This window comes from Brassica napus, chromosome A7 (genome assembly GCF_020379485.1).
Source record: "Brassica napus cultivar Da-Ae chromosome A7, Da-Ae, whole genome shotgun sequence".
NCBI classification, from domain to species: domain Eukaryota; kingdom Viridiplantae; phylum Streptophyta; class Magnoliopsida; order Brassicales; family Brassicaceae; genus Brassica; species Brassica napus.
The window spans coordinates 18,991,164-19,013,481 of NC_063440.1; the positions used below are offsets into that span (position 1 = coordinate 18,991,164).

A 22,318-nucleotide genomic window follows, 5' to 3' on the forward strand; every position below is an offset into this window, starting at 1 on the left:
AATGTAAATATTGTTAATTTATTATTTGATTGTTACTGCATTTGGTAGTTAACCAGTCATAAGTCACCCGCAAACGCACCAATTTTTAACCGCAGTACCAGTCGTACAAATCTCTTAAAACCGCTAGAAACCGCAACCGCCCGCATCCACAAACTCCCGCAATCGCAACCGCAACCGCTGCGTTTGAACCAGTCATGCCCTATATCGACTGTTGAACCGCACGCCTACGCCAGCTCACTTACTGTTTGTATATCATCCTTTTCTTCTCTTTTCTTTTTTTTCCCTTTTGCAAATCATTACTTTACTATTGTATTTGAGGAATAATACCAAATTTTATTAGCATCATGTTCTGATATATTGACTCTATCTAAATCAAATTGATTCAATTAAATTTGTATTATATCTCATCAGAAGAAGAAGTTGATTGGTTGGATTTAGATTTCGGGTACATATTCCGTTTGTCGTTTTAAGCTCAGCACTACTACATACTTCTTAGTTTTTTTTTTTTTGAAAACAACATACTTCTTAGTTCTTACCATATCAAAGAGATAAGAGATTACATCACCAAGAAGAACAACCACTTGTTTGTCCCCCCACTCCCTAATTAATTCTGAATAATCCTATTACACATAAAGAGGACCTATGATTAATTATCATTATTCATTTGACAAAAGATAACCAAAACAGGAAAATCTTAATTTGTTAGCCTTTAAAAGGAAATTTAATATAATAATAAAGCCTATAAAAGACACATATGAGAGTAGTCCATAATAGGATTACTTTTACAAATTTTCACTGTTGTATATTTGACATGAATTCAAAGAAATATACCTGAGAACAGATGAAGAAGCAAAATCAAAATCAGTCAGATGAGATTATATCGTCTCCAGTGGTCAGTTCTGAACCAAATATGCGTTCATGATTTCATCTACTGTTGACACTCTTGTCTTATCTAATAAAATGACACGGCACTCACTCACTATGGTCCTTCAAATCCAACTTCAATATAAAAATTGATACAACAAGTAAATATGTATGTGGCCAAGTCAGATCCATTCGTAGAGGTTTAGAGTATCCACTGTGGTGGTCTCTAAGAGGGGTTCTCACCAAAAAACAATAATGAAAATTAAAAAAAATATGAAAGAGAATTTAGAAAAATGGAGAATGGTTTCTTCTTTGAAAAATTATGAACAGAAGGTGAAACATTAACTATTCATTTGTCACATTTTGAGTAGTACACCCATTTTCTAAAATTAAAATTCAATTATATAATTCAATTACTCAAAATATTAATAAATAATCACAAGAAACTCACCTTGAAAAACTTATTGACGTTGATGCTCTAAGAGACATCTGATTGGTTAGGGCGATTTTTTTCAGGATCTTTCAGTTTTACTTCGTTGCAAAACAGCTAAAGATAGAGTTAAAATATCCAAAAGGAATTGTAAAAGATGGTGAAGTTTGAAAACGAAAGACAAAGGAGTGAGTACCTCACAAATATCTTTCGTGCGGTTAATTTCAAAAGAGACAGAGAAGGACACCAAATCTTGGGAGGACTATCTTACCAAGATCTCCTCTGCCTATTTCATCCACATTTTCCTCTTCTTTTTTTCTGATTTGAGGGGAAAAACAAAACAAAAAAATGACATAAAGAGTTGAAGGAGAGGGACTTGACCATGTGACTATGTGCTCTCCTCTAACAGTGACATCAACTCTAGTCACCAAAATCCCACTTCCTTTACGTTTTTACTGTTTCTACAGATAGTGCACGTTACTGTAATGCACAGCGCTCTTCACCTTTTAATGCTACAGAACATACATGACAAAGAGACTATTAGCACGTCCTATATTAGGACCCACGTACAGATATCTTATCAGTCATGCCTAGGGAAATTCTTATAAACGTGAAACATGACCCGTACAAACTTAATTCAGGATTTGTGGTCTGGTGGTGATTAACTTGAGGTAAAAAACCCAATATGGTGAAGCCACCAAGGTTCGAATCCCGGCCACTGAGAAATTAACATTTTAGCATCGCCAGGAACAGGGGACCGACACATGGCAACATCTGACAAGTTAGGACCACTTCTGTGAAGCAATGATACCCTGTATAATTCAAAAAAAAAGAAAAGACATATAAGAACCTGAATGCAGTTGTGCCTTAGAAGTTTATTGAGAGTTACCAATAGGGAAAAAACAATCCAACAAATAACTAAAAAATTTAACCGGCTAATGACTAGCCTATTCAGCATATTTGGATGACCGCCTAAACTTTAGGACAAAACCCAAAAAACTGCTTGGACAAAACCGAAACCCGATTGGGACCCCAAATGTCCAAGCATAGCCTGAAGCTTATTCAGCCCGTTTGGATAACCACCTACAGGCAGCAATCCTCATGGCTATCTATGAGAAGATCAAATGCTATTGAGTAACCGTTTCCTCGGGTTTTAGATGGTAAAGAGTACAGTAATAGTACCTTGCTCTAGCTTTGTCCTTGATGATATAACGCTGATTTTGATAATTGTTGATGTGATAGGTTCCTGAGAACGGACCGTGGAACTACAACTTTAATGGGAGTTAAGCACACGATGAGCATGAAATACAGCGTCAAACTTGGATCCCCAAAGGAGTACTATCACGAGAAATATCGACCCACTGATCATTTCTTGGAGTTAAGCAACATGGAGGAGGCTGACATCGCTGAGGAAGATCGTGAGGACAACTTTGCTTGAACATTATGTTTTTAAAACTTCCTCGTCTTATTTTGCTATAGTCTTGTAATGTCTTATGTACTACGCAAATGAGCGACTGAGTTTTACTGCATTGTGCGTTTATTGTGTGAGATAAGATTGTAATGTCCCTAAATCTATTATAACATCTTTTGCCAGTAGAGCTAAATCTTTTATGTAAGTACACAATCGATCATATGCAATGCCAAGAAACTTGTCTTTCAGAAACTAAAATGCTATTTGAAATCTTTAGAGGTAAGAAGTCAACTTTCTTGTAACAAATGAGGGAAAAAGGCTTCGTGTTTTAGATTAAACTTGGTTATGATAATATATTCACAGCAGGTTTGTTTTAAATCCCTTCACTTACAAGAAAGTAGCATATACGCGTAACTGAACACAACAAGAAATGAAGATAGACCAAAGAAGCCCAATGACTTGGAACCGCTTGACACGTACGTAGCTCTGTCCACCGTGACATTGCCGCCACCTGCTCCAGATAGATGCTGGACCGTACCGGAAGGACCAGGTCTCTTCGTTTCTCCTTCACACAACCTGACACCTGAACCGGATGTTGAACCGAAGACACCATCCAAGTTACTCTCACTGTTAACGCACAAACCGGCATTGTTATACAGCCTCAGCTTCCTCCTCATTCTCCACACTGTGTCTTTCTCTAACGGTACTGGCCCCGTCAGACGGTTATCGTTTAGCCTCAGCTCGCTTAGATCCTTCACGCCCCGAAACTCCATAGGAATCGACCCGGTCAAGTTGTTGCCCTCTAGATGAAGGACACGGAGACTGGTTAACCGAGTCAAAGATCCCGGTATTGAGCCATGGAGATTCATATTCGAGAGAACCAGAATCATCAAGTTCTTGAGCCCCTTGAACACGTTTTCAGGAATAGATGCTGCGAAGTTTGTATTCCCTTTGAGCACCAAAGCTTGGAGTGAGTTTAGTCCTTGGAGAGAAGACGGGAACGGACCTGATAACCGGTTATAGCTCAAATCAAGAAGCACTAGTTGGTTGAGCCGGTTAACGGAGTCGGGGATAGGACCAGTGACTCGGTTATGGCTAAGATCAATTTTGATCAACGAACCACATGTGGAGAGTGTAGATGGGACCGGTCCGGTTAACAAATTATGGTTCAAGTCCAGAACGTTAAGATCCGGAAGAAGCAAACCGGGAATCGAACCAGTCAAACGGTTCACGCTCAGATCAAGCGATCTCAAACCGGATAACCGGTTAAGCGACAAGGGAATCGAACCGTTGAGGTTGTTTTTATGCAGATCAAGTACTTTCAAACTGGTGAGATTGCCCAATTCGTCAGGGATTGAACCGAACAGGCCGTTCTCCCTCAAAACGAGGGTCTGCAAACTCGAGCCCAAGCGGCCCAGAAACGAAGGTATCTGCTGTGGGGCCCGGCTCAAACAGCGATAGAAGAACAAGGCTTTGAGGTGTTTAAGTCTGGTGAGGGACTCGGAGATGTAAGAGCGTTTCGGGTCACAAGTAGGGAACGCCGTGTCGTCTGAGAGCGCTCCGAACGACAGGGAGACAACGTGGTAGACGTTATCCTGATCAGGCATACACTCGATCCCATGCCATCTGCCTCGACACACGTCTGGAATTGCAGCGGCCCAGTCGTTGCCGGTGGCACGCATTATGTCGTAGACAGCATCTTGCTCGTCGGGCTCTGTGTGTGCGCCGTCTCTAGTCATCGTGAATCCTGTTTGTGGTCCGTCAATGAGTGCAGACGGCGCGACTGTGTCGGAGGTGATCACGGTGAAAGAACTGGTAAATGGACATATCATAGAGAACACAAGGAGGATATGGCAGTAGAGACCATAGTGTGCCATTGTTGTTGTTGTTGTTTGGTTCCGGATTCAAACTGTCTGTGTGTGTATATATCGACATTAAATTTTTTTTAAAAAGTTGGATGGGTCAATAAAAACGTTCACTATGTCATTATGGCTATCACGGGATAACTCTAGGAATGAAATTTATGATCTTCGCTTCCTGCATTTATTGGTTTCACGAGATATTCACCTTGAGTTGGGATCTAGATTCAACCCGTTTCGTAAACGGGTGGGTTTTACCGGGTTTTACCCTAATTCTCTTTAGCTCGTTTGGTTAAGTTTTTTCTATTGGGCCGAGACCTTATTCTTTTTCACGAATCAATTTTTCTTTCCACAAACAATCATAAGGACTTTATTAGAAAACATTTACTCGTTGCCAAACCAAACTAATCTATTCCTAACCATTCGGTTATAGTTTTTATCAACTCAAACAGTTCGGTCAATTGAAAAATTAAAGAATATTCAATCAGATTAACTAAACATACTAACAATATTAAATTTTAAGATATTTAATTATTTAACCTAAACAACTAAACATAGTTTTATACATGTAAATGCAAAAATACTATTAAGAATAAAATAAAAATCCATAACTTTCATACACTATCTTCAAAACCAAAAATACCTATGATAGTTATACTATGTTAGAAGAAAATGATATAAAATTATTAGATTACCTTTTTTATTGTGATGTTATTACATTTAAATAATAAGAAGCTAATGATTAAGTGATTAAATGATGATTTGTTTAGGTTGTGTAAATTATATTTTCTTAAATAAGCTAGAAAAAATTAAAATCATTTCGAATTAACTAAACATATAACAAACCAAACCAAACCGAATACAAACCAAATCAAACCAAACTAATTTCGGTTGCTTTTGGTTGAAGTTTTCTTATAACTAAACAAACCAAACCGAACTCAAATTTAAATCAAACCCTAGATTTAGCATATTATTTTTGAGTTTTGCATGTGGTAAGAATACAATTTATTGCTAACATAAAGAATACAAATAGAAAAGATAAACAAGGAACAAGAAAATAATAAGGTAAAAACAATGATAATTTGTAAGTGACACTAAGAGCAACTCCATCCATGGTATGAGGTTGCTCTAGTATAAGCATAATACAATTTGTGAAGTGACGGTTCACCTAAGGCTGGCAGAAGAAGATAAATCGGATGGTAGCTGGGAGGTGAGTTCGTCGTGAATGTTAAGCATTTCGTTCTCTTCAAATCAGATAGATAGAAGCTGGAGGAAGAGCTTGCCGATGGCTGTAGTAAGAGCAAGATGTCACGGTCTAGGTCTAGGAGGTGGGTTTTGCCAGATCCAATATGCTATATTATCTATCCTACACATCCTTTGAAAATTCAAAGGCTGAAGAATAAATGGTCATGAGTCTCAATCCGCCATCGATCTGGAACTCCTAATTTCCTCTTCTCTCATTGTATTATTGCATTCTAACAACAACAAAAACCATTTTAGAAGAACTACATTCACACTTTCATTTCCGCTTTGTGTATTACTTTCATCGTACGAATGTTGACAATTATGTATCCCGTAAGGAAAATGATGTTTGTTCGGAATTAAAGGGAGAAATGACGAGCTTGTTGCTTGGCAGAGACGCTATCTAGACAGGATTTTGCATCATTTAGAATTTTTGTAACAAAAAAGATCAAAACAATCATACGAAAATTTTGTAAAAGAAAAAACAATCATACAAATTATGTAATAATATCGAGAGGATAGAGTAACTAACTACTAGGGTACTCGAGCGCGGGGCGCAAACAAGTATGGCATACGAATAAGACAATTTCTTTGATATTTTTGGTATATCTATAATCATAGTTTAGTACTAGTCTTAATCGGTAATATAAACTTGAAAAGCCTCCACTCATTATGCGCTCCACTTTAATTACTCACTCTGATAGCCTGAAAAAGAGTGTATATATATTTATACTTGTTTGTTCCGTTTCCAAGCACGCCCTTTGCTCCTTTTCAGTATTTCTACTTGCATTTTCTCGAAAATGCGACTCCAGTTACACTATTATATAGCTATTACATGGTTTCATCTATTGATTATACACTAGGTCACAATAATTACTTATGAGCACGCTTTTCTCTATTCTAAAATCTTTTTTTTTTGAGAAATATGTACCTATGTTCTAATATCATTCTTCGTTAATTATCGCTACTCTCTATAATTATATACTTTTTGGTTCAACGGACACTCATTAAGAAGGATGATTAGAGCCATATTTATACGTGCCATATTTTTTTGTTGATATTCATATGTCATGTGTTATATATGTATATCTATGCAATCATCCATTACCCTAAATTATGAGAAAAACTCACCTTACTAATTTGGTTGAGTACACTATATGGAATAACGTACGTAGCATATTTTGGTCAACAAAACATATATGTCGGGACTCAACTTTTCCATCATTCTTTCATGTTTAAACTTTAGAATATTGACCAAACCATCTAATACATACGACAATTGTTGATTGCTATTTGTATGTTACAGACATTTTCCTGTCATACCGACATATAGAAAGGACTTCTAATTGTTGATGTTTAACTACTGCTCCATTTACCTTCTTTGGGGGAAACAATTCACGCATGTTTCTGTGTTGTGTTGTGTTGTGTTTCTTGTCCTCTTATGCAGTTTCTAGAAAAATATACAATTCATATTTATTTGATCGAGAAAGGGAGAAACCTTTTTAGGATTAGAAAAGGATGGATTGAATTTGAAGCATGGAGAACAGCGAACACTCACTGCAAAGTTAGTGGGAAAGCCGCTCGTCATACGAGGGAGCAACAAAGTGTGGGCTTTTCTTTTACAGTCTCATCAGAAACTAATGCATGCCCTCATTTTAAACACTTTTAGTACAACTAGAGCCGGTGTCCGCGCTTCGCGCAGATTACATGTGTAATTAATGTAATGTTTTATTTAAATTTGAAGTTTTAGTTTCTGAAAGTGTGAGTTAAGTTTTGTTTTTTTTTTTGCATGTGAAGACGTAGGAACAAAATAGTTTGACAGTAGAAATAAGTATTCCAAAGGGAATAGAATCTGGTAGATAACGAAAAAGAATTAAAATAAAATAAGACGTAGACGTCTGCGAGGTATATTGTGAATAGTCTTGTAGAGCGGCCACTTTCTTTCGCCATGATTAGGATATAGAGCTAGCGATCTGAGGTAAGAGAGATAAGGGTATGATCTGAGGTAAGAGAGATAAGGGTATAAATATGGATCTAGATATAAGGCGGAGGGGAGATATGGAAGGTCGGTAAGGATCTTGAATGGAGGCTTTAAGGGAGAACATTGAAGTTCCAGCCCTTTCATCGGAGGCGTTTGTGGAAAGATTTGGGGGAGACAAAGAAAATCGCCGTGCGGAAAAAGAAATGGGGGAGACGGCAATTAGGGTTACTGAGAGGATGAGAAAGCCTTAGCTTTAGTTTTACCAATACGGCGATTAGGGTTAATGGGCTGGGCTGCGAGAAAGTTATTTACCTGGCCCACCGGCAAGTGTTGTGCACATCTATACTATTATTTGCGAAGTAAATTTTTGGAATCGAGGTCTCACGTTAAAAGTTATAGTGGTTAATATCATTTATACCCTTAATGAATAAAATGTATAAATAAATTAAAAAATAAAAACGAAATTTTAATTGATTTGATTAGATTATTGATTAATAATATTAATAGTAAGAATTATCCAAAATCTGAAAATATACTTTAAGAAAGTGATAATTTCGATATATATTATATTGTTATCTAAAAAAGTCTTTTAGTAAAAAAGTAAAAACATGAAATTATATAACTAAATATTAATCAAATAAAATTATTAATTATATAATTAAAAATAGAATATTGAATTATTCAAAATCTAAAAATATAATTAAAAAGATAATTTCTATATATATATATTGTATTGTTATCTGAAAAAGTATTTTAGTAAAACGTTAAAAACATAAATTATATAATTAAATATTAATCAAATAAAGTAAATTTTTGTAATCGAGCTCTCACGTTCAAAATTAGAGTGGTTAATATTGTTTATACTTTTAATGAATAAAATATATAAATAAATTAAAAATAATAAAACCAAAATTTTAGCTGATTTGATTAGATAATTGATTAATATTAATAATAGTAAGAATTATCCAAAATCTAAAAATATAATTTAAAAGGGAGATAATTTATGTATATATTGTATTATTATCTGAAAAAGTCTTTTAGTAAGAAGTTAAAAACATAAATTATACAACTAAATATTAATTAAATAAAAGTTTTTAATTATATAATTAAAAATATAATATTGAGTTATTTTAAAATTTATTTTAGTAATGAATATAGTGTACAAAGAACTTTTCAAAAATTTATGAAAATATTTAAGTCCACGTCGCGGACAAAACATCTAGTTTATTAAATTAAACATTTATCTAATTATTCTGTATTGTTTTACTGTTGTCGTCGTTTAGCTACAAATCGAATAAATATTTAGTAATTAAATTCTTCACTACAGAACACAGGCGTGTAATCCAAGACCTTGAATCTAACCATGCTATATTGCTTCAATCGTATGCTTCTGGGCCCCACATAAACCGCTGTGTACAAAGCCCAAATGTTTTATTGCAAATGAAACCCGAAAGTTTTATTGCAATTTCAGGTGGAAGCCCAGTCTCAGTGACATGGCAGTATGATAGGTGGGGATTATTTTGTCCATGTGGCATCCCTTTTAGTCTTTAAATTAGCTTCTTTTATATAGTAGGATATTATTTTCCAGTGTTAAGACTCAAGAGTGTATAATTTATGCTATAAATTATAATCAGAATATCAGATATTAAAACTCTCATAATACATATCAGTTATATGATTATAACAGAATAACTTATAAATGTTAGACTGATTTGTTTTATTTTAAAAGATACGGTAAAAAGTTAATAAAGGAACATACAAGTTCTTGATTGAAGGTTTAAAAATGTAGTTGATTTAGGGCAAAGATAACCTAGAGGCTGCGGGAGGTGTAACCTGGTCTGACCGGTTACAGGTAGTTGTCGGGAGAAAGAACGCCGCAATTGGCAGTGTCACGCGGGGTAACTGGCAGGGGCTGTAACCGGTGACTCAAATACAGGTACACACGTCTCTGGGACGGTCCCGTTTATCCCCACACCCTCCTCGAAACTTACCCCTTTCTCCCACTAACCTTATTTTCACACACGCGTGTAATTTATATTTACACTCAGAATTAATTTAATTTAAAAAAAGAAGATGAAGGAAATGTTGATCACGCTAAAAGTGGAAGAAAGGTAACCTGGCTGACTGACTCTTGCAAGTTTGAATAGAAAGTGGGTCACCTCACTTCAGCACATGTATAAATACACCTCAGGAAACGCAAAGTCTTATCAAAACTTAAGCCCTCTAGGAAGGAGTTGAAGTAAGCCCTTCCCGGTCATAAAGAGAAGAAATATCAGTATCGGAAAACCGAACAAGACGGGTGTGCCGTTGTGGATGTTGGGGTTGGGTGTGGACCGGCTTCAAGCCGACATCAACCGCCTTCTAACCTCCCTTTTCCATCAGGTTGAACTTACTATGTAAAACTATCTCTCCATTCACATTTTCTTTATTTATGTGTTGGTTCTATAATTAAAAAGGGATGCTGGATATTACATGTGATGAGTGTAGGGAGTGCTGGACGAGCAGTTCTTGCAGCTGCAGCAGCTTCAAGATGAAACTTCACCAACATTTGTGTACGATGTCATTAATATCTACTTTGACGAATCCGAGAAGCTACTCCGCAGCCTTAGATTATTGCTGTTAGTTCCATGATCTGTCTATCTTTTTTTCCTCTGAAGAAAAATATTGCGTGTCGAAAACTATTAGGTCCAAGAATATGTAAATGAATATACAAATGAATGAACACAGGATGGATAGAGAATTCTCCGACTACAAGAAGATAGGATTGCATCTGAATCAGTTGGTAGGAAGCAGTTCCAGCATTGGTGCTCGTAGGGTTCGTAACGTCTGTGTTGCCTTTCGCTCTGCTTCCGAGCTTAACAACCGCCCAGGGTATACAAATTATTAAACGCTATTTCATTGTACTTATATTACATACAAAAATGTGTATATAATTAATGACTATTTTCAATATCATCATGATACATCAGGTGCTTGAGAGGTCTGGAGATAGTAGAGCATGAGTATCATTACCTCAAGAATATGATGCATGAACTCTTCCAGGTACGAGTTACACACCAAAGTACAGTCTATATATAACTTGGTCGACCAACCGTATATAAATAAACATGAAGCAAACATATATCATGGTAATTATTGATGTTACACTAATTTTGTTGGATTTAATCTGAATATGGTTGCAGCTGGAGCAGCAGAGGCTATTAGCTGCAGGAGTCAGATATCCAATGTAGATTTTATAATTACGTTCTATCATAAAATTCCGATAATTAATTAATGACAGATATTTAGTGCGTGATGTACTGAGTTGTAAGCTAGCCAAGCTTTTCTTTTATTTTCTAATGCATTGTTACTACTCTCTTCAGAAAATTTAAATTACAATCGCTTTATGTATTTGTTTCCCAGTTCCTTTTTTTGTGAAACTGTTTCCCAGTTCCTACATATTGTTTGTTACACCCATCTTATAGAAACATAGAAAACTACTTCAGTTAGAAAACTACTATAAAAAGAAACTGGGCTGTGGAGGACGATAACGATAAAAGAAAAAAAAAAGGCCCCCAAGCATCATATAACGTAACTTTTAGTTGCAAAAGAAAAAAAATAATAACGTAACTTTCATATTATTTGAACAGTATTGAAATTTCAGGTTGTCCAATGAAACGATAAGTTCACTTTCTTGATAAAGCGTAAACAAGAACAACACAGATATATATTGTCACTTGAGAGTTATAAATAAATGTGGACAATGTGGTTACTTACCTGTGAGATGAAATGTGGACAAGTAAGAAAAGGAATTTGTTAAATGAAATGTGAAATGGAACTAAAATCACCTGTGATTGAATTTCCTTTTAATTTTGTTAGAATTCATTTCTTCTTGGATTTTAAATACAAAAATTTTGCTTAATATTTTAAGGAATTCATATCTATAATATTTAGAGCACGAGAGATATCTCATATGTCGATAGGGGAAGTGAGATTTTGACTAAAAAGAGAAAGAATACACTAAGAGCACCATTAATCCTAGTTTTTAGTCATGGATTTTAGCATAAGAAAAATTAAAAAATCAGTAGATCTCACTTTTTTTTAAAGAAATGTCTCTTCTTCCTCTTTTGTAAGGGCCGAATATTGGGTGGTTTTTGGACTGTTCGCGAGTTGTGACGGCCAACGATTAGTTTTTTTTTAATTAATTTTGTTTTATCAAACGAAAAAAAATTTAAAAACATACATATGAAACCGTGCATGGTTTAATGATGCTCTAATAAAAGATGTTTGCAAATTCTTCCACACCTTAAAATCCGTGTCCAAATAATAATTATTGTCAAAATAGAGAAGTCTAAATTGATTGTGTTATGTTACCAATTTGGTTTGATTTATTTGGGATGTGCAAAAACAAATTCACCTTTTGAAAAATCTGAAAATAGGAAGCTGTATCAATAGGTTGAAGATGATTCAAAACAGTTTTTGCTGCATTCATACAAAAATTCCACTTCTTAACTACTTGATAGACTAAATGAAAATTTATTTTAAAAACCTCAAAGTTTTTTTTAACAAAAAAAATCCATATCAGTTAGTAAAGTGAATTACAAGTAAACCCACCTGCATTGTAGTGGAATCATAAAATTCGATATAAATACACTCAAACTCTAGTTACTTGCTTTTGTCAAAAAAAAAAAAAACAAAACTCTAATTACTTGACTTAATTTGAATTCTTTAAATTCTGTATTCAGTAACACTCCAGGGAAACATGTATGACTTCATGGCCCAAAACACAAGAATTTTAAGTTAGCAGGCCTATTTAAATAACATTTGGGCCCAATCACTGCAAATTTGTTTGTTCATTCTCAAAACCCAAAAACCTTAAACCTCCGTCTCTCTCGAACGAACCAGTTCCGTCGATAGCCTCCTGCTAATCTCCGGTCTCAGGGATCCTCCTCAGATCGAAATTTCTCTCCTCTCTCCGATCACCGCTCCGTCTTACGATCATATCCAGCTGAGTTCAAGCTCCTCTCTGTTAAGTTTATCATATCATCCGTCGGCGCGATTTTCTTGGAGATGGTTGTTGCCGTTGAATCGCATTACGTTTTAGATAATTTCGCTTGAGATTCCCATTTGAATCTGGTTTTATAGATTTTAGATGAATCTCCCTTGCTAGGTTAGGCTTCTGAGGGAATGATTGGTTTGTAGATCTTATCTGGTTCACTATAAGGGCATGTTTAGCCTCGAGGAAGGCTCTGGAACATGCTATCTCTGCCACCCGTTCGCAGATTCTTCTTCCGTTCTTGTTCCTCTATAGCCACTGCTGTTGCAACCATTCCAGCTGAATCCAATCAAAAGGAGCTTACCCCTGCACTTGTGAAGCTTAAATCTGAGAGAGACCCTGAGAAGCTATTCAACCTCTTTAAATCCAACGCCACTAACTCCTTAGTCATCGAAAACCGTTTCGCCTTTCAAGATACAGTCTCTAGACTAGCAGGGGCGCGTCGGTTTGATTACATCGAGGCACTTCTCGAGCATCAGAAGGCGCTTCCACAAGGTCGCCGCGAGGGCTTCGTCGTTAGGATTATAATGTTATACGGTAAGGCTGGAATGACCAAGCACGCGCTGGATACTTTCTACAATATGGATTCATCCAAGAGGACTGTTAAGTCCTTCAACGCCGCGCTTAAAGTGTTGACTTTGAAACCTGATCTCCACACCATCCAGGACTTCATTGGCCATGTCCCGTTCAAGTATGGGGTTGTAATGGATGTAGTTTCTTTCAACATTGCTATTAAATCTCTTTGTGAGATGGGGTTTCTTGACAAGGCGTCTCTGGCGATGAAGGAGATGGAGAAGTTTGGGTTGAAACCAGACGTAGTTACGTATACTACGCTTATATCAGCTTTTTACAAGCAGGACAGGTATGTGATTGGAAATGGACTGTGGAACCATATGGTCATCAAGGGATGTAGGCCTAATCTCACTACCTTTAACGTTAGGATTCAGTTTTTAGTGAACAGGGGACGAGCTTGGGATGCTAATGATCTGTTGATGCTGATGCCAAAGCTCAAGATGGAACCGGACAGCGTGACGTATAACATGGTGATCAAAGGTTTTTTCGTAGCGGGGTTCCCTGAGATGGCTGAAAGAGTTTATACAGCGATGCATGGTAAGGGTTGCAAACCGAACGTGAAGATCTACCAGACGATGATTCATTATTTGTGTAAGGCGGGGAAGTTTGATTTGGGGTATACGATGTGTAAGGATTGTATGAGAAAGAAGTGGTATCCGAACTTGGACACGGTTGGTGTTTTGCTGGATGGGCTTGTGAAAAAGGGGCAGCTTGATCAGGCTAAGTTGATTATGGGGTTAGTTCGGAAACGAGTCCCTCCTTTCAGCTCAAAACAGTTGCTCTCTCTGGAGTCCGTTTTGTAATGTGTTTACATGAAGTTGGTTTCATTTTACACGACTATGGGGGTGCCAAAAGGGTTCTCTTTTTTTCTCCAGACTCCAGAGCTTCTCTTTTGTATAGTTGTGGTGGAATTGGAAATGGATGTGGTCTAATATTGGGAGGCACACTAGTGTGACCAATGTTTCGCACATGTTCTGGAGAAAGACACGGATATGAAATTTGTTTGGTGATGCACATTTGCACACACACTTACGCTCAAACAATGAAAAAGCCCTGGAAAAGGTAGGAATCTTTAAACAAGAGAAGAAAAGAAGAGCTGAGAAGGCAAGAAGAAGTTTTAGTTTGTTAATTTAGAAGATGATCCACAATCTGTGTGTACTGTGGGATCAACAATATTCTTTTGATTACCAAAATATAAATGCATACTATTATGTCAAATTTTTTATCCCATTAATGAGAAAGCAAACAAAATTTTATACGGTGTAACCTTTTAGATTTGTTTTGAAACTCCAGAGAATTGTTGCTTTGATTGGACATGATAACAGGGACATGACTTTGAATCGTTAAGGACACTACTTTTGACTCGTGGTAACATTATGATATTAAGAGATGTTACAGTATAATTAAAAGCGCATAAGCATGCAAATCTAGGTTAAATATAGATAGTGTTATGGAATCACACATGGGATTCTTTGCAAGTACATCATGTTATATCAAAGACCTCCTCCTACAGGGAAAGAGTGTTATCACACTGAAGACGAAGCTGTCGACGGAAGTTTTGAATGAAAGCTTCTGCGCATTTGTCCACGTCATGATAAATCGTTGGTTTTCTGCTCTCTAGCGTATTGCCGTTTGAAGGTGTTGTCACCAATCTTATCTTCTCTGTAACAACCTTGGCTGAGTTGGTACCATTAGGAGAACACTGCAGAGCATATGAGCTCATCTTACTCGTTGTGTTACAGGGCTAATCTGATAATTGGATAGTGTGGTGATGAGTGTTCTTTTTTCATTATGAGGGTTTATTTATAGGATTATTTGTTATCCTATCCCCTTAGTCTTTTTGGTCCTTACGGAAGGAATAACTTGACGTTTGCCGCTAATGGATCAGTGAAAATCATATAATCACTTATCCACTTCAATTTATTGCCGTTCGAAGTTACAAATATTTTAATAGTATACCCGTTAGATCTTATGTTATATACGTTTCTATATTAAACAGGAAATTAACACACCAAATCTAAGATTCTCTTCGAAAAAAGGAGAGGCATACAATAAAATCTAATCCAACAACTGGATTAGATTATTCATATGCTATAAGAGATAAGCCACCGAAAGGCTTTGCCCCATGACGGTCGTTTTCACCGCTCCGATAGGCTTTTACTTTTGTTTTTAAAACCAGACCGAAAACCAAACCGGATAATCATTTGGGTCTCAATATAGTTCGATCGGATCAAACCTGGTTTAATAATTAATATATTATTAGTGTATAAATATAAAAATAGTATTAATAAATATAATACATATTTAAAATTTAAATGAATTAAAAATATAAAGCATTATAAATATAAATTAATTTTATGTTTATATGGATAATATATATATTTTGATGGTTTAATTCGTTTTATCAATTTAATAACTTTGAGATCTAATTCGGATACGAAACCGGTTTATGGTCGAACCGATTATTAGACTTAAATCTTGCTATGTGGCTGGTTCATGGTTAAACCCAGTCCAACCATCGGATCGGTCCGGTTTTGAAAACAGTGGCTTTTACAAAACGTTTCCTTAAACTTTGTTTTATTGCAGATATTTCTCCCTATTGTTTGTTTTACTACATAAAACTCTCATAGTCATAGTATAGTTATTACATATCCCTTATATATTAATTGAGGAACATTTGAAAAGATGTAACCTCAATTTTGTATTAATTAAAAGAGGCCCCAATGCATAGGTGGCACTCAATTAGGTAGTCAATTACATTCAATTGAAAAATAAGTAGGTCCACATTCGATTTTTATATGTTGTTAGATACATAAGTTGGTCAAACTATATGATATAATGATATGATATGATATTTTCTTTCCTTAAATAAAACCTACGGAATTACCATAAATGTCTAATATATATATGACAATTAATGAGTTTAATAATAAAGATTTGATAACAATGTATATCTCCTCCATCATTTTTTGTTTAATTTTATATTATTAAAATAAATTAAACAATCAAATTAGCTATAAAAATAAAATTTAGATTTTTTCGTATATGTTATATTTTAAATTTTTAAAAACGACAATAAATGACTAAAACTATTAAAATTATTATGTTAAAAATTAATGATCAATGGTTTAACATTTTTATTATAAGAAGATACACATGATTTTAAAACCATATGAGTAAAAAATATTATTTAATAATAAAATAAAAAAATATATATATATATTAAACACTATATACCATAAGATTACATAAATATTTTAATATTAAAACTTTCAATGAATTTTCAAGAACATTTATAAATTATAAACTTATTAAAGATTTCAGATTGAAAATTTTGTTATCGATGATTTAAATATTTTGTTATAAAACGATACGAACGATCATAGAACCGTATGATTATAAATTCTTATTTAATAAATAACTATACAAAATATACTATTCCTAGAAAAATAGGTTGGTCCATCTTAACTTATATTACATTTTTTATTAAACTAACTATCGAATTGATAAATAACGTACCAAAAAATGTTTTGCACTTTCCTTAAATAAAAGCTACGAAATTACCTAATATGATTAACGTATATGTGAAAATTAATTATAATGAATAATAAATATTTGATAACAATTTTTGTATCTTAGTTCTTTTTTTTATATATTATTAAAATATATTTAAAAATCACATTAAATATATAATAAAAACATTTATAATTTTTCTTATATGTTATATTTTGAATTTTTCAAAACTTCTATAAATTATTAGAAATTTGAAGATCCCCACTCTGAAAATTTTGTAATCAATAGATTATTTTTTTTGTCATAATAAGTTACAAATGATCATAAAATTGTATTAATATGAACTTTTATTTAATATTATAAGAAGATACACATTATTTTAAAACCATATGAGTAAAAAATATCATTTAATAATAAAACATATATATATATATATATGTATATATATATATATATAGATTATACTATATACCATAAGATTACATAAATATTTTAATATTAAAACTTTCAATGAATTTTCAAAAACATTTATAAATTATAAACTTATTAAAGATTTCACATTGAAAATTTTGTTATCGATGATTTAAATATTCAGTTATAAAATGATATGAATGATCATAGAACTGTATGATTATAAATTCTCATTTAATAAATGACTATATAAAATATACTATTCTTAGAAAAATAGGTTGGTCCATCTTGACTTACATTATATTTTTTATTAAACTAACTATCGAATTGATAAATAATCTACCAAATTTTTTTTACACTTTCCTTAATTAGAAGCTACGAAATTACCTAATATGATTAACGTATATATGAAAATTAATTATTATGAATAATAAATATTTGATAACAATTTTGGTATCTTAGTTCTTTTTTTTTAATTTTATATTATTGAAAGATATTAAAAAATCACATTAAATATATAATAAAAACATTTATATTTTTTCTTATATGTTATATTTGAATTTTTCAAAACGTCTATATATTATTAGAAATTTGAATATTCCCACTCTGAAAATTTTGTGATCAATAGATTATTTTTTTGTTATAATAAGTTACAAATGATCATAAAATATAATATAATTTTTATTTAATAAATATTTATATATATATATATATATATATATATATATATATATATATATATATATATATATATATATATAAACACTAATGATTTAAAGCAACAAGATTGGCTGATCAATTTAGTCGCCCAGTTGAAATCTTTCAAAAGTATGTGAAAGACTAAAGTCAAAGTAAATATGGATTTAGAATAGTAGTTATATTTTACTAACCAAATACCGAAAAAAACCGTACCGAACCGAAACCAATCCGATATCCGGGTTGAACACCCGTAATCCAAATGAAGCCAGACTATTGTTTCATTCTCTAAAATATAATAAAAATAATAACTTAATTCCGCGCAAGGCGCGGGTCTTATCCTAGTTATAATAGTATTTTGGTTCGTTACATTACATATGAAATTGTTTTGCTTATTACATCTGGCACTTTATTGTTTCGGTTATTTGAAAATTTCTTCTAGAGTTTTTGGTTACTCTTAACTGATCCCAAAGTTTTGACCTTGTTTTTCATGTAATAGGTCTCTCTTGTCAATAAACTATGATCTCCCCAACAACTGTGAGCTATAATTTGCTTACAACTCGACGATAATGGGATATAGTTTGCTAAAACATGATATTCAATATGCGTGGTAAATCTTACAATCTAAAAAACGTGTTTTCAGAGGTATGATACAGATGTAATGATCCCAGACCGAACCGACTGTTCCAAGAAGCTTTCGTCACCTGAAAGGCATGAAGGAGGGTACACTTGACCCGAACTCGAACCATACGCTTCCCAACAGAAGGACTCTGTGTAACCATCACCCTTTGATGGTTCAAGATCAATGTCTTGTAGAACTATGTCGCGACACGGCATAGCATCACTGCAAGAGATCTTGATCGCTTGTTTCGTTGCTGAGGTTCCATGCACATTAACAAATGATATTTTCTCGATGCTAACAGCTGATGTCTGTAACAGGTTTCATTTTAAGGTTCAGTATCTGAGCTACTGAAGAAAGAAAATTCACAAGTTCTTTACCTGATTCGCACAGGGTTTCTTTGAATCGCAGTAATACTGGTCGATGATAATGGGGTTCGACACATTGTTCATGTTGATGTTCCTAAAGATGATTTTTGAGACCAAACCACTTCCTCCCTGGTAAAAAAGACAACAAAGGTTATAAGTTGTTTCATTAAAATCTCAGAAGGTGAAATGAAACTTTGATTACCTGCCATGTTTTGATCCGAACACCATTCGCAGTGTCAGAGATGAAGGCCGTATCAACCGTTACGTCTTTCACTTCTTCCCAAGATTTCGATTTTCCTATGCTTCCAATGCTACAAAAAAAAAACAAGTCTAACTTAGATTATGCTCTTTGTGTGCAACCACTGTTTTGTTGTTTACCTTATGCCATGGCCAGGGCCACATATAATGTTGCTGATGGAGATCTGTGACGAGTTTTTCACTATGGAAACACAATCATCCCCTGCACACACACACAAAAAAAACAGATCTCAATAATCAACATTGAGAGGATACTAGAGAGAGGACACGAACCTGTACTGACTGTGGAGTTGTCTACCACAATACCACGAGAGGCGCTTATGTGGATTCCATCTGTGTTGGGACTACTGCCAGGAGCTATGACCTTAAGAGCAGAGACGGTGACACGGCGACAGCTGGTGAAGGCAATGTGCATTTGCTGACTATCGATCACACTGAGGTTTTCAACTCTCATATTCTTGCATTTGTGGAATGTTAACGCCTACAAAGGAACAGAGTTTTCACTTGTACCAACAGTAACCACACCCACCAAATAAATAAATAAAGAAACTAATAGGATGATTGCTTACCGTTGGGGCGCCTCGACAAGGCTGCAAAAAAAAAAAAACAGGAGATAGTGATAATCACCTTAGATATCTGAAGCCAAGAGAGAACAAAAGAGGCAAACTTTACATTGGAATGATTGTGTTTGCAAGATCTTCTCCACCATTCTTGACCCATTCCATTAACAGTGCCGCCTCCTTCAACCGTAAAGCGGCTCACGCTGTGGAAGTATAGCCATTTCCGAGGGTTTAGACCTTCCCAAGCATCAGGGTCATCAGGAGCAATGATTGTACCAGAGATCTATAGTTGATGCAAAACAGAACACACAAGGCAATAAAGACAATCAATACGAATGACATAAAATTATAAATACAGAAAGAGGTATTGCTGGAAGACCTGGAGAGTGAGTCTAGCTTTACAAGGACCAGAGAGATCAATGGGACGAACAAGAGACGTGTAGTTTTCTGGGACCAAGACTCTGGTTTTGCCTTTAGACGAACATGCTGTCTTCCAAGCATCTTCGAACGCCTGTAATACATACCATGTTTTCACAAATTTAAATCATCCGACAAAAAGCTGTCTGAATTCCTACTTGTCTAAATATCCTCATCAGTAAGAATTCAAATTGAATATTCAAGGAAAAAAGTGTTTTTCATCTATTCATGACTTACTTTAGTGTACTAATCAAAGAAAAGAAAAAAAGACTTACTTTAGTGTCGTCGGTGAAGCCATTGCCTTTTGCTCCGAAATGGCCAACGTGGAGGAGCCGTTCGGATCTGGGTCGGGTTCGGGTCGAACGCAGAGGTCTTCGCGGGAGCTGGAGGAACGATTCGAAAGAATTGGCGTTTGAAGCGGTCAGAGAGAGTGAGAATACGACTAATAGAAGCAAACGAGTGACAACAATACTGCATAAATAACTCATTGATTTCGCGTGATTTTTGGAATTCGAGTTGGGTTTTAGTAAAAGGATTTACACAGGACGATGAGGTGGGCACGTTGTAGCACAACAGACGCATAGTAAACAGATGCATATGTATACATTCTATTTATAATCGAATTAAGGATCTAATCTAGATACCTTCAAAGTTAATTTTTCGTGATTGTAGTGATGGTGAAATGACTTTTATGTTTAGCCACAAAGAAAAGAAAACCATGCAAGAAACCTTCTGATTTTTCAAGGTTTTTAGTAATGATGCCCTTTGAATTTTTCCCCATCTATTATTTTTTCTCTTGATTAATGTTAGGTAATCAATCATATAATTCGAAATCTGCAATCTTTTTGTGACCAAGAAGAAGACGTATCTTTATAGTTCGGTATTAATTATGAGAATTAGCATGTTTACCACTTTTTAGCTACCATTCATGTTTATCACCGCTAAAAAAATATTTTCAAAAATATATTTTTCATTAAGAGGCAAATGATTTTTATACTACTATTATCTCTATATATAATAAATAATTTTTTAATATTTTTTTAATTATGTTTTTGAATTATACATTTTCAAATTTGAACATTATTATAAATTATTTTTCCAAATTTTTTTTTGAAATTTCTTTTTGAAAATCAAAAATTATTTTAAAAACTATTTAAAAAATTTTATATACATTTTTAAAAATATTTATTTATATATTTATTAGAATCCTACATTTCACATTCCAAAAACCCTACTTCATCTTCTTTTAAACTCTAAATCTAAATTAGTTAACCCTATAGTTATAAGTATGGCAATATAAATGTTTAAAAGTTTTTTTAAAAAAAAGTAGAATCATATTTTATTTTATTTTCTAGCTACAGTTAGAATACTCATTCTAGTCATCTATTTAGTCTAGAAATCGGATACTAAGTTTTATACATAGATATATCTTGGGTATACAACGTAAAGTAACATTTCTTATATATTCTAACCAAGCTATATTTCGAAACGTTATAATCAAGAAATATGTCTTCAGTATACCTACAGCTTGATAACGACATATAGCCACAACGCACTGATATACCTAATCTATATTATGTACCATAACATGTTCTAACTTTTACCTTATATGGCGCTTAAAGAAGAATATGTTTCACATCTACTCTACTGTGTTCTGAGTTAGTTAGGATATATATTCTACGTGAAATCCGAAAAATATGGAAACTTTCATATCCGGTTAAAGATGTTTCCTAAATCTAAACTAAATCTACCCTAAATCTCTCAAATAATATTTTCTCCCACGTTTTTCTCCTCATCCTCATCCCACTCCACGATCTTTTTTCTCTTCGTTCTTAGTGTTTCTTTCTTCTTCATCCACATAATCATATCTTCTCTATATCAATACAACATGGTATTAATCTATGCTAAATCTAAATAGTTTGATTCCTGCTGGAAAAAAAAAGGACCACGATTCAAGTGTTTCTCATGTATTTATACGCAAAAATAATTTACCAAAAATAATTGGGTTCAAAGTGTGACATAAGCAGAAGCTGTAGCAGGAGATGCTCATGTGTTCTTGCTAATCATTTTTATCTTTCTCT

The 22,318-nt window shown here is 34.1% G+C and overlaps 4 protein-coding genes across 5 annotated transcripts; 2 read left to right on the top strand and 2 right to left on the bottom strand.

Annotated features, from left to right (window-relative positions):
• Window positions 1-3,011: 3,011 nt before the first annotated feature.
• On the bottom strand, window positions 3,012-4,625 carry LOC106353355 (protein TOO MANY MOUTHS-like). The gene has a single exon (XM_013793103.3). The coding sequence runs from the start codon at window positions 4,580-4,582 to the stop codon at window positions 3,089-3,091; it is 1,494 nt and encodes a 497-aa protein (XP_013648557.1). The 5' UTR covers window positions 4,583-4,625; the 3' UTR covers window positions 3,012-3,088.
• Window positions 4,626-9,354: 4,729 nt separating this feature from the next.
• On the top strand, window positions 9,355-11,175 carry LOC106356886 (pseudo histidine-containing phosphotransfer protein 6). The gene is made up of 5 exons (XM_013796605.3): window positions 9,355-10,169; window positions 10,275-10,405; window positions 10,515-10,658; window positions 10,757-10,829; window positions 10,970-11,175. Exons 1-5 carry the CDS (start codon window positions 10,101-10,103, stop codon window positions 11,015-11,017), a joined length of 465 nt encoding a protein of 154 aa, XP_013652059.1. The 5' UTR covers window positions 9,355-10,100; the 3' UTR covers window positions 11,018-11,175.
• Window positions 11,176-12,562: 1,387 nt separating this feature from the next.
• On the top strand, window positions 12,563-14,653 carry LOC106353358 (pentatricopeptide repeat-containing protein At1g80150, mitochondrial-like). The gene has a single exon (XM_013793104.3). It carries the CDS (start codon window positions 13,023-13,025, stop codon window positions 14,196-14,198), a length of 1,176 nt encoding a protein of 391 aa, XP_013648558.1. The 5' UTR covers window positions 12,563-13,022; the 3' UTR covers window positions 14,199-14,653.
• A 3,824-nt stretch (window positions 14,654-18,477) lies between these two features.
• LOC106356887 (probable polygalacturonase At1g80170) lies at window positions 18,478-20,838 on the bottom strand. Of its 2 annotated transcripts, XM_013796606.3 has the most exons (9): window positions 20,513-20,837; window positions 20,200-20,331; window positions 19,933-20,103; window positions 19,830-19,850; window positions 19,534-19,741; window positions 19,381-19,462; window positions 19,205-19,313; window positions 19,015-19,131; window positions 18,478-18,945 (listed from the first exon to the last, which is right to left on the bottom strand). In XM_013796606.3, the coding sequence occupies exons 1-9, from the start codon at window positions 20,723-20,725 to the stop codon at window positions 18,655-18,657; spliced, it is 1,344 nt and encodes a 447-aa protein (XP_013652060.1). In that variant the 5' UTR covers window positions 20,726-20,837; the 3' UTR covers window positions 18,478-18,654. The 2 variants fall into 2 exon arrangements, with proteins under 2 accessions (XP_013652060.1, XP_022544683.1); XM_022688962.2 differs by lacking the exon at window positions 19,830-19,850 and having other exon boundaries at window positions 19,888-20,103; window positions 20,513-20,838.
• Between the last annotated feature and the right edge of the window lie 1,480 nt (window positions 20,839-22,318).

Bases quoted from the DNA above. Each gene is read 5' to 3' on its own strand.
- LOC106353358 (XM_013793104.3), top strand. From the start codon at position 13,023: ATGCTATCTCTGCCACCCGTTCGCAGATTCTTCTTCCGTTCTTGTTCC.
- LOC106356886 (XM_013796605.3), top strand. From the start codon at position 10,101: ATGTTGGGGTTGGGTGTGGACCGGCTTCAAGCCGACATCAACCGCCTT. The intron at 10,170-10,274 runs GTTGAACTTACT...TGATGAGTGTAG, and splicing joins TAACCTCCCTTTTCCATCAG to GGAGTGCTGGACGAGCAGTT. The intron at 10,659-10,756 runs GTATACAAATTA...ATGATACATCAG, and splicing joins GAGCTTAACAACCGCCCAGG to GTGCTTGAGAGGTCTGGAGA.
- LOC106356887 (XM_022688962.2), bottom strand. From the start codon at position 20,725: ATGAGTTATTTATGCAGTATTGTTGTCACTCGTTTGCTTCTATTAGTC. The intron at 20,332-20,512 runs GTAAGTCTTTTT...TATGTATTACAG, and splicing joins GCTTCACCGACGACACTAAA to GCGTTCGAAGATGCTTGGAA. The intron at 19,463-19,533 runs GTTCGTGTCCTC...GTGTGTGTGCAG, and splicing joins CAACTCCACAGTCAGTACAG to GGGATGATTGTGTTTCCATA.
- LOC106353355 (XM_013793103.3), bottom strand. From the start codon at position 4,582: ATGGCACACTATGGTCTCTACTGCCATATCCTCCTTGTGTTCTCTATG.